This window comes from Odocoileus virginianus, chromosome 11 (genome assembly GCF_023699985.2).
Source record: "Odocoileus virginianus isolate 20LAN1187 ecotype Illinois chromosome 11, Ovbor_1.2, whole genome shotgun sequence".
In the NCBI taxonomy this organism is placed as follows: domain Eukaryota; kingdom Metazoa; phylum Chordata; class Mammalia; order Artiodactyla; family Cervidae; genus Odocoileus; species Odocoileus virginianus.
Window position 1 is genome coordinate 6,807,078 of NC_069684.1, and position 16,373 is coordinate 6,823,450.

Consider the following 16,373-nt stretch of genomic DNA (forward strand, 5'->3'; position numbering starts at 1 on the left):
AAGCTTCTAGTTTGGTTGCTTTCCCCAGGGTTTTGGAAAGCCCGGGCAGACCATTTTCTCTCTGCTTCCTCCCACCTGTAGGGGACGTAGCAGTGCTGAAAGCTGAGATCAAAACACTGCATAACACGAAGCATCAGTGCCAGCCTGCTCCCCCCCCACCCCCTGCCCCGCGCAGCAGACTCGCCTCCACCCCAGGATACAGAAACTCGCCTTGGACTGGAGTGTATTGTGTCTGTTCCCAGTGTGGGGCCCAGAGACAGAGACGAGGCCGCCCGTTGTTCTCAGCCCACAGGCCTTGCCCTGGAGGCCTCCAGCCTGCATTCTCCCCCTCCACAAGATGCTTTCAGCGCATCTCCCAAGGTCAGATTTGGACCACAGCACTGCGAACAGTCGGACAAGAGGTCTGGCGTCTGAATCAACCAATGGTTTTCTTCCTCGGGACTAAACGATTTCTGCTGATTTCTACTTATCATCAGCTCTATTACTTAAGTGTTCTATCTCAGGAACAATGGGAGATGAGAGCATTTGGAGGGTGATGCTGCCAGCAGCCTTGGGAGCACCCCATCCTGAAACTTTGGATGCAGGGAGGGCAAAGGGGCTCACCCACCCTCGGCCGGGGTGGACAGAGGGCCACTGGAAAGCGAGGTTTTCTGTGGCGACTTTTCCAGTGGGCACTGGGGGTGGGTGTGTCCCCAGAACGCTGTCCAGCCCTTAGGTCCTAGCATTTCAGTTGTATGAAAGTCCTGGTGTCACTGTCCCTGGCGCCATCACTAAGGGAAGATCTGCTGTCTCAGAGGCCTTCTCCCACTTACGAGTCGGTCCATACCCAGGGCACACACCGTGGCTTGCCTGAGTACTGGAGTGCTCTGGGGCTCAGCACTGCTGCTGTTCCTGGACGAGACAGTTATCCCAGGAGGGTAGAAGACCCGTCACCACCACACCCTAGGACCTTAAGCTGAGACCTCCCTCGACGTGGAAATCCTCTGCCCAGAGCTCGGCTTGCAGGCGTGCACACCCACCCGCGCAGTCACGCCTACCATCTACAAGGATACCGCCCCTTCCCCCGTCCGCCCAGCCTCTGAGCCGCCCTCCCCTCTGTGAGGCCCCTGCCCTGTCTCTCTCGCTCACACCCCCAAAGCGCCCACTTCTGATCGCAGATCCTTTCCCAGGGAGTTCACGTACATTGTCTCATTTAATTCTTAGGACCCCCTGGCCGAGGAAGGTGGTTCCCTTGGGCCCATTTTGCACGTGAGAAACAGAAAGGTTAACCAACGTGCCTAGGAGCACGCCACTCGTGATCGGACACTTAACAGGCAGTCCCCAATCTGCTCCCCCATCTGAGGCCTAGCCTTCTCACTGTGACTCTCAAGGGGATGTACACATGTTAGAGAATTTCAGGGTGTATCCAGGAAGGCACTTCGGAAGGTCAATTTATTCATTCAACAGACAAATTCTTCAATAGGTGGGTCCTTCAGAACACCTCTGTGCTGAGCACCATGGGGATGGAGACAATCTGCCGGTCGTCTCTTTCGTCCTGTTGGGTCCTTTGCATGTCGGAGTGCGGGGGGGGGGGGCAGGGCAGGGAACATGGTGGGAGGCTCAGGTATCATCCCTGGAAAGTTTCCAGCAGGTTGACGTCCTGTGGATGACTGGTGTGAGATCATGCATTCCTGAGAGACACAGAATATGCAGCCTGATGCAGCCTAACCCCATAGCAGACCCCTGACACTGCCCACCCCCCATAGTAAACCCCTGACACTGCTCACCCCCATAGCAGACCCCTGACACAGCCCATCCCCATAGCAGACCCCTGACAGTGCCCAGCCCCATAGCAGACCCCTGACACTGCCCAGCCCCATAGCAGACCCCTGACACTGCCCAGCCCCATAGCAGACCCCTGACACTGCTCACCCCCATAGCAGACCCCTGACACTGCACACCCCATAGCAGACCCCTGACACTGCACACCCCCATAGCAGACCCCTGACACTGCACACCCCATAGCAGACCCCTGACACTGCACACCCCCATAGCAGACCCCTGACACATACGCGTCAGTTCCTAGAATAGCACGGAAAAGAGAAGCGCTCACCACCCAGAGCACACATATGGAGAATTTGAGGTGAGGATTTATTGATGAAGGATGGGTCAGAAAAAGGTCTGCTGTCCCGGTCCGCCGGAGCGCGGGCACCACGTCTGCAGAAGGCTGTCAATAGAGGCCAGTGGCAGCTCGCTCTGGGACAGAGGAAGCCGGGCACCCCGCCCTCCTCCGAGCCTCTGAGGACAGCCCTGCTGCATCCTAACTCTGCCCAAGGCAGGGGACCTAGCGTCGGACACATCATTTCAACCGAAAATAGACACAGCATTACTTTTCATACTCCACACACATCGTTTCATGTTATTTGACCCCGCCAGACTCATGGGGTAGACTGACACTGTTAGCCCAATTTCACAGAGCAGAACAGGAAGATCCTTGAGATTTTGATTAATCCCAGCTTGCTTAGATAGAAAAAAAAAAAAGGAAAAAAAATGCTCTGGGGACAAATGTTTGGTCACCCAGTCCTCAGTCTGGGGCATCTCTGTTTGTAAACATGGTGATGTGGGCTGAATTCTTCAGTGAAATTTTCACCATCATAATTTTTATAGGCCAGTCTATTTGTCCATCCCCTGGAGGGTTAGGAAGAAACAGAAAAAGGAGATTAAAATCAAATTGCACAATAGGGTGCTTTGTAAACAGCCTTAACAAAACTTTGAGTCGGACAAGTGATACGCATGACTGCCTACCCACTACCCTTAACCCCACCCCCTACTGTCTTTCAAGGTCACACTGGTGACCTTGGAGAGTCATGATTGATTCCACAAGCTATGGATATGGAAATACTGCAGATAAAGATGGACACGGAAGACAGAGGGTCCTGTAATCTCTGCCAAGGACCGGAAACAAGTTCCCACAGAGAAACTGACGAGGTCATCAGCCAAAAATCCAAAGTCTGGGGTAACAGGCTTTGTCCTGTCCCCCATTTCTTCCTGGAATGTGGCATATACCAAGACTGGGCTCATTTGGAAATATGACTCCAGGCAATAAAGCTGACAGATTCTTTCAGCTATAGATACACAGATAGCATGCGAAGAGGGGATTAGGTGAAAATCTACTCACCTTGTAGGCATTCCACTCACAGGAACCAAAGCCACCTCAGCCGCACCCAGACTAGAGCTGATATAACTGAAGGCTTGCTGAACCATGACAGAAGCTGAAAAGGACGGAAAGATGTGAGGGAAGGGTATATAGGATGAAGGGATCACAGGAAAGAGGAAAGAAGAAAGAGAAAGCCCAGGTGTCATGGACTAATACCTTCCTCCCTAGGTAGAGTGGGGCATGGGGAAGTAGCCAGAGATGGCCACCCAACACCCAACTCTGAGGACCCTAAAGAAATTGCAAGATGCAACAAAACCAGAAGAAAAGAACTATTTGGTATCTTCTTTTGGATTCTGCATGTGCACGAGGCAGCTCAAGGTAGCCTGTTACTAATGGACTGAACTCCTGCTCCGTCCATCACTCAGGACACACCAGAAAACTCTCCTTTTAGGTTTTACTCGGCGCTTTGATTTTTCAGACCTTTGTGAGACAGGCTCTCTGCCAGGCAATAGGGTCATCATAGGGGTCATTGAGACAGGGTTCCTACCCTTAGAGAACTTATCACTTCTGGGCCAAACTTGACATGTATCAGATGGAGCAAGCTGGATGCCCCTGCAGAGACGGGGCTTTGGAAGAACAGAGAGGGTGCTCCCTTTTGCCTGTGGACCCAAAGAAAGGTGTTTAGATGAGGAGACTTTTAATAAGCCCACCTCAAATTGAAAAATGAGCACACCACAGGCTGCAGGAACAATGCAGACCATGCCTATTCCCGGAAGCACTAGAAATCTGGTGCCTTATTTTTAAAACAAATAAATACTAAAGTAACAGGTATCACACTCATTCACACCTGTGTGCCAGCCTGTCTCTGCTGTCCTGTCATTTCCATTCCCTCCCCATCACCCCCTCCTCATTCCCACTCCTTGAGCTCATTCTATTCTCTATTAACCAACTTCAGTGGGAATGTGTTATGACATCAGTGGGATTTGCTCCTTGGAGGCCCCTGCCCACTCATTATCCTTCCCATCATACTTTGAAGATCTCGCACACTTTCCTCTTTTCCACCTTCACCAGCAGCAACTGGGGCTCCTCTCCCTCCTGCTCCCCCAGCCCAGCCACAGTGCACTTCTCTGTTCCAATAGGTACGGCTCCTTCCCACCCCAGGGCCTTTACAAATGCTGTTCTTTTCTTTTAGCTCATTCCTCTTTCTTCTGACTCCAGTTTGAAAGTTCCTTCCTCAGGGCTGGTAAGATCCCCCTAATATACAGTTTCTTAATGCCCTAAACTGTTCTTAGTACTCATCACAATTGTAATTGTCTGTATTTGCTTAAGATCCGACGTTACTGCTGAAACACAGAATTCATTAGGGCAGAGGCTGTGCCTATTGTGTTTATTAGTGTATACTCAGAGCCTAGCTTAATCACCCAGGACCGAGGAGGAGTTCACAAACATTTGTTGCATGAATAAATGGATGGAGATTGTTTTCCCTCCCCTTTTCTACCCTGGCACCTCATCATGTCTTGTTATTTGTTTTCCAGAAAGCTCAATCTGAGATATAACTAAATGTAAAAGACAAATAGCAACGAATGCCCCCCGCTACTTCATTTCTTGACCTTTACTGTTACTTCCTCTTTTTGAATTTATCTTTTCCCTTTATTTGCTGTATGATTCCTCTGCCTACAATACTAAATTTATATTGTGATTTGGGGCAGTTTAGTAACAGAGCTGGCGCAATGCATGCTAACTCTTTAAACAAAAATATAAATTAACCATTTTAGCATAAAAAATATAAAAGACAGCACAGACCAAGGGGAGGCAGGCAAGAATCTGCTCTTTGACAGGCAAAGGATTTCTCTGTCCTCTTAAGTGTACTTCCCTTTTCTCCTCCTTATCCTAACCACAGGAAGACCCCTTATTTTGTTCATTTCAGGGATAAGTGTGACCACGTGGAAGCAGCAGAGGCAAGGACCCGGGGAATACACCTGGCCACTTCTCCTTTTGCCAGCATCACTGTGAACTTAACAGCTTGATAAGCTCAGACCCACCAGCTATTGTGGGGTGAGAGGACACTCTCTGACTGACAAGGCGCTCCTTTCAGGCCAACTCCTCCTCCTCCCCACTCCTGCTCCCTCTTCTGGCCCCATTCCCTCAGGTCTTGGTGACCACACAGCTTCTCTGCTGGTTTTCCAGGCTCTGATCTCCCAGCATCAAGTACATCACCACTGGGCTCCCACCAATACCCTCGCTTCAGAAGCTGCTGCCTTGGTGGGCAAGCCCAAAGCCCCCGCTGTTTCAACACCCTGCCCAGCCAAGCTAATCGCCCGCTGCACTGCAGGGTGTCATCTCCAGCCCGCGTCTTGTACGTTCCAAACTCTGTGTTTTCCTAATCCCATCCCACCCACCACAGCTCCCAGATCTGGCCCTACTCATCCTTAATGCCCAGGCTGACTCCCATGAAACTTTTCCATGAAACCTGCCCTGACATCTCGAGCCCACTGCTGACTCCCCATGGCCGCACCTCTGGTGACAGCGGGAGTTAGCAGCATCCGAGCTGCTGTGGCTTCATCTACAACTGTTCTCTGTGTTTCCAGTTCAGTTCAGTCGCTCAGTCTTGTCTGACTCTTTGTAACCCCACGGACTGCGGCATGCCAGGCCTCCCTGTCCATCACTAACTCCCAGAGTTTACTCAAACTCATGTCCATCGAGTCCATCTCATCCCCTGCCATCCCCTTCTCCTCCTGCCCTCAATCTTTCCCAGCATCAGGGTCTTTTCAAATGAGTCAGCTTTTTGCATCAGGTGGCCAAAGTACTGGAGTTTCAGCCTCAACATCAGTCCTCCCAATGAATATTCAGGACTGATTCCCTTTAGGATGGGCTGGTTGGATCTTCTTGCAGTCCGAGTGACTCTGAAGAGTCTTCTCTAACACCACAGTTAAAAAGCATCAATTCTTTGGTGCTCAACTTTCTTTATAGTCCAACTCTCACATCCATATATGACTACTGGGAAAACCATAGCCTTGACTAGACTGACTTTGTTGGGGAAGTAATGTCTCTGCTTATTAATATGCTATCTAGGTTGGTCATAACTTTTCTTCCAAGGAGTAAGCATCTTTTAATTTCATGGCCGCAGTCACCATCTGCAGGGATTCTGGAGCCCCCCAAAATAAAGTCTGCCACTGTTTCCACTGTTTCCCCATCTATTTGCCATGAAGTGATGGGACAAGATGCCATGATCTTAGTTTTCTGAATGTTGAGCTTTAAGCCAACTTTTTCACTCTCCTCTTTCACCTTCATCAAGAGGCTCTACAGTCTTCTGTGTTTGTTTATGTTTAGTAAACATTTTGTTAAATTGCTGATTGAGGGAAACATAGTGATAAGGCCATTACAAGAATCTAAAGGGGGTCAAACTGCAAGCATGGGTGTGTATGTGCACGTGTGTGTGTGTGTGTGTGTGCACACGTGTGCACGTGTTATCAGGCCCAAAGCTGTCTTCCACCTCCTTGGGAAACATTTTTCAGTCACCTCTGTCAGTACCAGAGCAGTGGGATGTTCTGTCCCCGCTCTGACCTCTAATGTCTGGCACATGACCCAATCAGTACCTGCCTTCTGAACTCGGCATAAAGAGGTGACACTGTGCCCCACACAGTCTAACACCTGCTGAGCCTACTTGTGTTTGCGCAGCTGAGAACTCAGTCCCAGCTCTGTGGCTCGCCAGCACCAGCAGCGTGCAGGGAGATGGGAGGGGACTGGCAGGAGAAGGCCAACGGATGCTCACAGACAGGTCCGTGCCCGATTCAAAGTGGCATCAGAATACAAAGGACCCTGTACCACAGAGCAACGGGTTCTTCAGAACTGACGGGCTCCTGTGTGGACGGTAGAAGCTCTATGAGGGTGGATTCTGAGTCTGACGTCCATCTTCAACCCCTAGTACAGAGTCAGTGCTTGATAAATACTTAAGGAGTGAGTGTACGTATGTGCATGCTGGGGGAGACTTCAGAATTCAGCTCCTGACAGAGCTGCTAACATTTTTGGTGCTCATGGAACTTACATGACTCACTCATAGGGTGATAAACTCCCTGGTTCCAGTGTCCAAGCAAGAAAAGGAGAGCTACCTATCAGGGATGCTATACCCAGAGAACCTAAGCACTAAGTGGAAGCTAGACCCATAGCAATAGTACGCTATTATTCTCATGACCAGTACTGATGAGTTAGCATTTATTGAGTAATGGCATGTGTACCTACCATGAGAAGTCCTATCTTATTTGACTCAAAGGCGTTTCCACTTCTGGTGGAACCTATCTGGTTCATCACTAAATATTGGACCAGTGCCTACCCTGTGTGGGACACAGGAGGGTTAGGGAAACGAGGTCAAGAGGGCAGGAAGAGAGGCAAAATCACTCTGCTAAGAACTCTCTGTTCCAGAAGAGAGACAGCAGTGGAAACACAGACTAGAATTCAAGGCAGACAAAGATTAAGAGAGCGGTAGATGAAAAGTTTTGGGAACCACCACAGAGAAAGGAGTGATTCCTTCTAAGGAGGTGAGGAAATCATAGAAGGGTTCATGGATGAGATGGCATTTGATGTAAGCTTTTAAAATCTATAGCATTTCCATAGGCTGAGAATGAAGAAAGGCCATTCTACCCTGATAGAGCTGTAGAACAAAGGTCAGGAGCTCTGGAAATCAGCCGTGTGTTAGACATCAGTGTCTCCTATGATGTGGCTGGAGCATCAGCTAGGTGCACAGAGGGACTCGGGGGTGGAGGGGGGCAGGGTACTATCGTGCCAGATCCTGTAACGCCTGCAATGATGGGATGAGGTGTTTGGATTTTATTCTGTAGGGAATGGATATTTTTGAGGGGATCATTCTACCAAAGGTTAAAGTTGCAGAGAGAATAATGGTAGCTCACACTTACTGACAACCTACTAAGTGCCAGTCATTGTTCTAAGCCTCTGCCTTGCTCCACTCCACTAGTGCATGAAATAAGTTCAGTGATCATCCATTGACCAGATGAGAAAACTGAGGCACAAAAAGGTTAAGCCACTTGTCCAAGGTCACACACCCAGTTAATAGACAACCCAGGCATCCAACCCAGAAGCCTTCTCCAGAGCCTCTTTTAACTATCCCAGTGGACTACCTCACCCAGGGGCCAATTAGAATCTAGGTTATTACAACAGTACCCAAGAGAGGAGAAGGGGGACCTGAATTAAGGTTGTAGAGATGAAAATAGATGTCCCCTTTTACATAAGAAAGGGGGGCAGGGAATATATATATACTTTTCTTTGCATCTGCATGAAACGCTGGAGACACAGGAGAAACTAATCGAAGCGGCCACTTGCAGAGGGCGGGGTGGGCGGGGAGTGGATGGGGTGAGACACCTTTAGGTATGGCTTTCAATAGAATCCTGATTGCTGACCTATAGGAATGTGTTGTTTATTCAAAAAACCCAAGTGATAAAAACTGGAAAGGCACAATTTAAAAGCTTCGAGTTTCTGGAAGGAGGGGAATGGTCTCCTTGGGGGCCAACAGGTTAGGACTGAAAAGAGGATGGCAGACTTGGGGATCGGAATGCTTTGCTTCTAGAAACAGAGGCATCACCAATATCGGGTGAACCCGTCCAGCACCGTGTCCCCCGCGAGGGACATCCAAGTGCTTCTCCTCCCGTTCTGTGAGACCCGGGGGGACTGCAGCCAGTATAGATGTCTTATTGCTCAGGAAGCGATCAGAAACATACACCGGCTGCTGAGCGGTTAAGAGGGACACTGAGGCAGGCAGTCTCTGATTTTCTGTTGCCACCCCATTCAGGCCAATGGCAATCTCTGTCATTTTGTTTTTGCCTTTGATTCTTCCCCTCTCTGCATCACACATGTCAACACAAACACAATCACACATGCAGCGTAAGAGGGGCCCTGGGCAAAAGGATTTTTTCTGGATCTGCTCAGAGGGAAGGAAAGGCAGAGGAAAGGAAGGAGACATGCAAGCCGCCCTAGCTCCTCTTCCTCCCCTTTAAGGCTGCTTGGTTACGGTCCTGGGGAAGAAAACCTCTGCATTCCTCCCCTTTAATTCGGTGTATTGTTGAAGCACTGGAGCCGCTCAGCCTCCCAGACCTGTAGGAGCTGGAGTGGGAGGATCAAGGAGGACCATTCTCTCGGAGTCCCTGGGTAAGATGAACCTGCTTCTTTATTTGGTCCGGGGAGCTTTCTTCCCTCGGCCGGAGGCAGCTGGAACCAAGAGAGTGGGTTTGAACAGCCACTCTTGCAGGCAACTTGGGTGTTTATTTCAGCCCCAGGTCCTGTCTTGCCTGACGCTGGAGGTGTCAGAGGGAAGTTGTAGCTGCCTGGGAAGAAGTCTGAATGGAGGTCTGGGAGGGGATCTCGTGGGGGGTGGGGGGCGGGCAGTCATCTGGCCACAACTTCAGGGCTGGTTTGAGTGGAAACCTTCTGCCCTTTTGGGCAGAGAAAGGGGAGCAAAATATTTGCATGCGCCTCACCTGCCATGCCCGCCTGCATTCCAGGGACAGTCCTGTCGGCTCTGTGCCTGGAGGGGCCAGCCATGTGCAGGGTGTCAGGTGTTCCAGCATCCTCACCGCCCTGCCTGCATCTCTTAACCTCTGACCCAGCTGTCAAATGGGGCAGTGCCCTGTGCTGGTCCCCTACCTGTTCGGTTGTTGTGAGGATTAGGAGAGCCAGTGCGGGGGTGGAAAAGGAGGTTAGTAAACAGCCTGTGGCTTCACAGACCCAAGGAAGGCAGACCAGCCTCAGTCCGTCCTGGCCGTCCCCGGCTGCGTTAGGATGCAGAACTCAGCGCAGGCTCGCTGTCAGTCACGCGGCTCCTCCCTCACCTTCCCTGGGGGCGCGCCTGTCTCCCCCGCCGTCTTGCAACTTCCCTAGTTCAGTTCTCAGGTCACAGTGGTCACAGGAGGTCTGGACTCACCACCACCACCCCATCCGCGCTGGGGCCCCTTCTCTCCACGTAACTTTGACGCACGAACATTAACCCTGAAGCTCCCGGAGGCAGTTGTCCGGGCTCTTTCACCGCTGCCCTGGCAGCACCGCATGGCTGGCCTGCTGCTTGTTCTGGAATCAGATCAACCGATGAAGAGGAAAATCTCTGAGAAGGGTCACGGGAGTCAAGAGGGTTCCCTCTTGGGTAAGGAGACCATCTTTGTATATCAGAGGCTGGAGACGGTCCGACCCCCGGCAGTCCTACTTGACTGAAGCTTTATCTAGGACCAAAGACAAGACCCCACAGGCCATAGCACAAAGCGCTTAGTAATACCTGATATGGGGACCACACTTGACAGTGAGTGTGCTTTTAATCATCTTTAAGACAAGCCCGTAGGGTTGGTGGGGCGAATCGCATTTCCTCTGAGGCTCCACCAGGCAAAACTGGATACTGGTCGTATCCATTTGATGACAGCGGCATTTGCACCCAGATCTTCTGATAGAATCAGAGACCTTTCCATGATACTACACTACAGACGGCTGTGGTGTGGGTGTGGGTGTTTGTATGTGTATTAAGAGCACTCTTTAGAAAGATAGGGCAAAACTTTGGGAAAGAAGCTCAAGGTTAGAGACAGAAAAGGTTTGAGCTGGAGTCAGGAGTCACTTAGGCATTAGATAGATGTCCAGCCTCGGCGTAAATTTGAGAAAGCTGAGAGATCCAGGCTTCCCAGATCATGGGAGTCAGCCCCGTGTTCCAGGGGCAGTCTGGTGGTGGGATTACAGGAGAGCACCCTGAGGATGAGGTCGGAGGTAAGTGAAATTCCAACAACCACCTCCAGGAAAGAGGCAACAGGTTCCACGTGGGGAGGGGCGCGGGGTGGACAGGGAGACCGCTGTGGGGGGTCTGACGGACTGGGGCTTGTGCCCCTCTCTGTCCCCTCCTGTGTTAGATTTAGGTCATTTTTCTTAATATCTCCACCTGTCAGTACCTGCACTGCAAAATGGGGTTAAGGGTCCCTACCTTGAGAGACATTAAAGAGATTGCAGGGAAAGCGCCCAGCACAGGCATGGCCCAGGGGTTCAGTCTGCGGCAGCGAGCACCTGAGGGTCTGGGTGCAATTCCCAGCGGCGACTGAGATGCATCTCGCTTCAGGAGGACGGCGCCTCCCTAGCTCCCGGTCCCCCATTCACACACAGACAGGCGGCCAGAAATAAATAAGCCCTGGGGCCCAGCCGCAGCCTGCCAGAGGCAGCGGAGTGAATGAGCTGCAGCATGAATGAGGGAGGGCGGCTGTCTGCAAACAGGCTGCGAGCCGGCGCTACAACCGCTGGTCAAGGGCGAGGGGGCTGGTGCCGGGCAGCCGCCTGCGTGAATGCGAGCTAGCGATCGGGTTGGGGGGTGGGCTGTGGACGGTTGTCTGTGTCCCGGAGCAGGATGTGGGGAAGGGGAAGCGTGGTATAGCTCAGAGCTTCTCCAGTGGTGTAACGCACGGCCATCGTGAGCTCAAGACGGCCCTTCCTCCTGCTCCCACTCCCCGCGATGCCTCCTCTCAACCTCCCGGGGGCGCAGTACAGCGAGCCCCACTTGGGTACCAACGGCGCACCGCCCCCCACCCCCGCTCTCCCCCACCTCCCGTGTGGGAAAGGGTCTTAAAGGCAAAGTGTGGCAGACACACAGTTAAGCCTAGGTGGGATGATGTGAGAGAATAGCATTGAAACTTGTATATTACCGTATGCAAAATGGATGACCAGTGCAAGCTCCGTGCATGAAGCAGGCACCCAAAGCCAGTGATCTGGGACAACCCAGAGGGATGGGGTGGGGAGGGAGGTGGGAGGGGGCGTCCAGGATGGGGGGGACACGTGTATACCTGCGGCGGATTCATGCTGGTTATGTATGGCAAAAACCATCACAATATTGTAATTACCTGCCAATCAAAATTAATTGATTAATTTAAAAAATAATGAGACCCTTGAACACAGCTCAGAACTAGGTGCCCCGATGGAGATCAGCCCACGGAGAAACCCAACTCGGGCAGGGCTCCCTCTGTACCCCAGGAGATCTCTTTTGGGGAGAGTAGCAGATAAAATCGTTGGTCTGCATTTCAGGACCATGATGTATGAAGCGTTATGTGTCCTCAGGCACTTTAGAATCACAGCGAGAAGGGGTCACAGTTGAGAGGCACGTGGGAGCTGAGACCCGCTGAGGAAACAGCAGACTCACGTCTCCTGCCGTGTGCTCACCCCTATTTAAATTGTGTCCCCTCTCCCCCGATCCCCAGCGATCCATCCACGTGCTTGTAAAGCGGGCTCAGGGCTTGAGAGGCTGCAGCATGCTTTTGTGCCCATTGATGTATTGGACACCCACAGGAATTCTGGGAAATAGAGACAGCGGGGATTATTAGTCCCATTCAGCAGAGGAGGAAACCGAACACATGAAGAATAAGGAGCACGCCCAGCTCTCTCCAGTGACTCATATGTCGACCCCTCAGCCGCCAACCAAACCCCTCATTTCCTCTTTATTTCCTCGACAAGAGGCACACAATAAGCCTTAAGCAGATTGTGAATTCTGGCTTGTCAGTGCGGCAGGGTTTGATTAAACTTAAATGTGGGTTTGAGAGTGAAGTAAACTGCAGGAGGCAATTGAAAAACAACCTTCCTCAGTGACTGGGGCGGGGGACAGAAGCTGGCGTGCAGAGTTGGCTTTGGAGGCGCCAGATTAGGGGAAGGGCTGGGGAGGCAGCTTTGTTCCTGGGAGGGTCTGTCTATCAAGAAGTGTCCAGGGGCCTTTCGGGTCGAGGGCACAGCCCCAGGCAAGCGGACCAGCCACTTGAGCTGCAGCCCATGGTCGGAGATGGGTTCTGACAGCACGCACAAGGCCGGCCCACGTGCCTGCGCACCAGAAGAGCAGGGCTGTGAGTGATGACAGCAGGCTGCTGGAAATATCATATATTGCTCAAGTATGCAATCACAGAGCATCAGAGCTGGCCCAGTCTCCACTTTCCCCAGCAGGCTCTGAGCCAGTCTAGATCTTCTGGATGCTTGTAGGAGTTGCATAAGGAAAGAATTTACAATTACAATCTAGTGAAGTTGAGAGACGCCAGCTTACAGAACATGAAGCAGGTGTCTTTAAAACTCTCAGAGCCCTTAATAAGCTAACACAGATCTTGACTCTTCAAGAAGTGGTGGATAGCAAATCCATTTTGATTGCAGAGTCTCCTGGGACAAATATTTCTAAAAAATAAACAAATGCCAAGGAACCCCAATCTAGTTCATTTTCCTGTTTCTACTAAGGAAAAGGGGAAAGCCCAGAGATGTACAGGACTCTGCCTGGGGCTGCACAGCTCACAGCCAAGCCAAGACTGGAGCCAGAACTTGACCTCTTTCCAGCGCACTTCCCAGTCCAGAGGATGATGAGAAGTGCAATTCAGTCCAGGAAAACGTGGGGCCTGGGCCAGAAACTGTCCCAGCGTTGGTCTTTTAGCCCCTTTATGGCTAGACAACGTATATATTCCTCTGGTTCTGTGTGCCCCAGCCTGGAGACAGAGTGTACATTCTTATGAAAGATGAGCCAACTGATAATCCCCCTCCCAAGATCCACGGCCCTTTCTGAGTCATGCTCTCAGGGAGTGGAAAATTCCAGAAGCTGTCTTAGGATGGGCTGATCCCTCTGGGGTCTGTGAAAGAGCCACACCTGGCCCCACAGGAAGGATCTGAGGCCTGCCCAGCATGCCCCCCGAGTCATCCACACCTCCTCACTCAGAAGCCTCAGGTGAGACCCTGGGGAAGGCACTTCGCATAGACAGAGTTGAGAGCCGTCATCTGTGGGTTTAGGCGGCAGACCCGCTGCTCCAAGATTCTCCTCTTCCCTCTGTCCATCTCCCCCAGTTTACTCGCATCCAGCTTAGAAACCTACTATGGGTTTGGGAGATATACATTTGGACTGCATTGAATTGAATTCCTCTGGATTCAAACGTGGTGCCCCTGAGATTTGGGGGCATTCGATCAGGTGGAGTGACACTCTGAAGCAATTAGCCCTGCTGATTCTTTTTTTTTTTTTTTTTAAGCACCTCAGAGCAGAGTCTTAAGTGGTTATGACCCAAAATAGAAAACTTTGGCTAAGGAAGCCATGCGGATGAGGGCAGGCAGGGTCCAGGGAGAGAGGGCCCAGGGCAGGTGGGGTCAGGAGGTGACTTAATCCCTTTGGGATATGGTGATGACAATGGCGAGGGCCCTGAAGATAAGCTTCCTCTGCCTTCGAGTTCTGTCTGGGGCTAGTACTGCCCGCCCCCCCACCACCCCCTGTGACCAGATGGAGCCTGGGAAGGAGAGAAGGACAGCAATGTTCCGTGGAAGAAGTATGTGAAGCATGCCTGCCCCCCAGGCTCACAGCCTGAGCATCTCTCACCAGCATCTCATAAATAGCCAGGCTGGATGCCACCAGCCCATTCCCAGAAGCTCAGAAAGGGTCACGATCAGGGGCAGCGCCCACCCGAAGGCTGTGCAGCCTGTCCTTCAGGAAGAACTTTTCCATCCGTGGTCTTCCCGGCCTCCTCCCCTCCCCGCACCCGCAGCTATGCAAGTTTCTCTCAAGAGATCAGGAAGGCCATCCGTCTTGCGGGAGACCACACAACGGAGCAGGAACTGGGAGCCAGGCATTGCCCTGTGGGGATCACTTTAGAACCAAGTGAAAACAATATTGGAGTTTCAACCTCCTCAGAATTTGTTTTTCTTTCTTTTTTTCTTTTTCCTCCACTGAAAGGGCCTCGATTACAGAAGTCGAGAGAGGAGGGGGAGGATTTTCAGGCAGAGAAGCAAGAGGCAGCAGTAGCAGGCCGCCCCCACCCGCCCCAGCTCAGAGTCCACACTCTGGCCCCCAGGGCACAGGGGCAGCAAGGTCCTGAGGTTTCTCCAAGGTCAAGGAGGGAATGAAGTGGGACTGAAGTGGGGTTTCAAACGGGGGCCCTGAGCTTTCCACGTGGCTTGGAAGATGGAACTGAATTGTTAGGATGGAGTGTATGGGAGGAGGGGTGGGCGGGAAAGATGTTTTCCTATAACTGAGCTTAGACTAAGAATACTCTGTTTTTTAAGCTATTTAAGAGCAATGGGAAAGAAGGAACAGTGAGTACAGAGCTGCTAATGAGGTGGTGATGCCTCCTGGAGAGTGAGACCATCAATCCTAGGGGGCTCCAGAAAGGGGAGTGCACTGGAAAGAAGGCTCTTGGTTGGCTCCTTACTTGGAAAAGGGCCAAGTGTCTGCAGGCCTGTTGTTCTATGGAGGGGGAGACACAGAGGGAGTCGCACAAACTAATGCTCTTAATTGGCTCCTTTTAAGATCCAAGCCTTGACCCTCATCCCCTACAGCCTTCACGACTTCTCAGCTGTTGTGTGTTTAGACAGTAAGATGCATTTGATCCAAGTCCAGCTGCCAATAACTTTGATAAGTGGAAGCTGCTAGATCTGGGGCTAAGAATCTGCAGAATAGTACCTGGCTAAAGATAGCCCTCTATTCTAATATTTCATCTTCCCCAAAGCAGTCTCTGCCAGTCAGAGTTCATTTGCCTCCACCTTAGAGACTGTGCTCTCAACGTTCAAGATCAGCCCATCACATTGCTGATGGGTCCTCTGCTGGCCCGTGCCTGGACCCTCAGCTGCTGTGGTCCTTCTGGGCTGCCATCCTGCCAAAAGGAACAAATCAACCAATGGGCCTAGAGATATGAAGGAGGAGTCCTCCAGGTCTACATGGGGCTGGACCCAATGCTAAAGAATGCTGATCATTGAACATGTGTCTTTCATAATAAGAGCCTAGTGGTAAAGAACCCATCTGCCAAGGGAGGTGACATAAGAGACATGGGTTCAATCCCTGGATGGAGAAGGGCATGGCAACCCACTCCAGCATTCTTGCCTGGAGAATCCCACAGACAGAGGAGCCTGGTCGGCTACAGTCCATAGGGTTGCACAGAGTCAGACACGACTAAAGTGACTTAGCATGTATTATAAAGCCAAGTTGCACATTTACACACTAGACTGAAATGTACAAAGGAAATGTAGCTTCTTTAATTCCTATAAAGCCTTCCCCATGAACTCCAGCCTTCAGTTCAGTTCAGTTCAATTCAGTCGCTCAGTCGTGTCTGACTCTTTGCGACCCCATGAATTGCAGCACGCCAGGCCTCCCTGTCCATCACCAGCTCCCGGAGTTTACTCAAACTCATGTCCATCGAGTCGGTGATGCCATCCAGTCATCTCATCCTCTGTCGTCCCCTTCTCCTCCTGCCCCCAATCCCTCCCAGCATCAGGGTCT

At 51.4% G+C, this 16,373-nt stretch overlaps 1 protein-coding gene and 1 long non-coding RNA gene across 5 annotated transcripts in view; one reads left to right on the plus strand and one right to left on the minus strand.

Moving 5' to 3' along the window:
- Positions 1 to 1,412: 1,412 nt before the first annotated feature.
- Positions 1,413 to 9,876, minus strand: LOC110130230 (uncharacterized). Its single transcript, XR_002311777.2, has 4 exons — positions 9,788 to 9,876; positions 3,158 to 3,251; positions 2,093 to 2,667; positions 1,413 to 1,670 (listed from the first exon to the last, which is right to left on the minus strand). It is a non-coding gene; the product is annotated as an uncharacterized lncRNA (long non-coding RNA).
- The window catches only part of CAMK1G (calcium/calmodulin dependent protein kinase IG), a 31,778-nt gene continuing 24,501 nt past the window's right edge, over positions 9,097 to 16,373 (plus strand). For 2 of the 4 annotated variants that reach the window (XM_070473871.1, XM_070473872.1), the window contains exon 1: positions 10,083 to 10,280. In XM_070473871.1, coding sequence (XP_070329972.1) covers positions 10,187 to 10,280 — 94 coding nt within the window. In that variant the 5' untranslated portion in view covers positions 10,083 to 10,186. Of the gene's footprint in view, positions 9,293 to 10,082; positions 10,281 to 10,677; positions 10,886 to 16,373 lie in introns of those variants that run through there. The other 2 variants (XM_070473874.1, XM_070473873.1) reach the window with 2 other exon arrangements.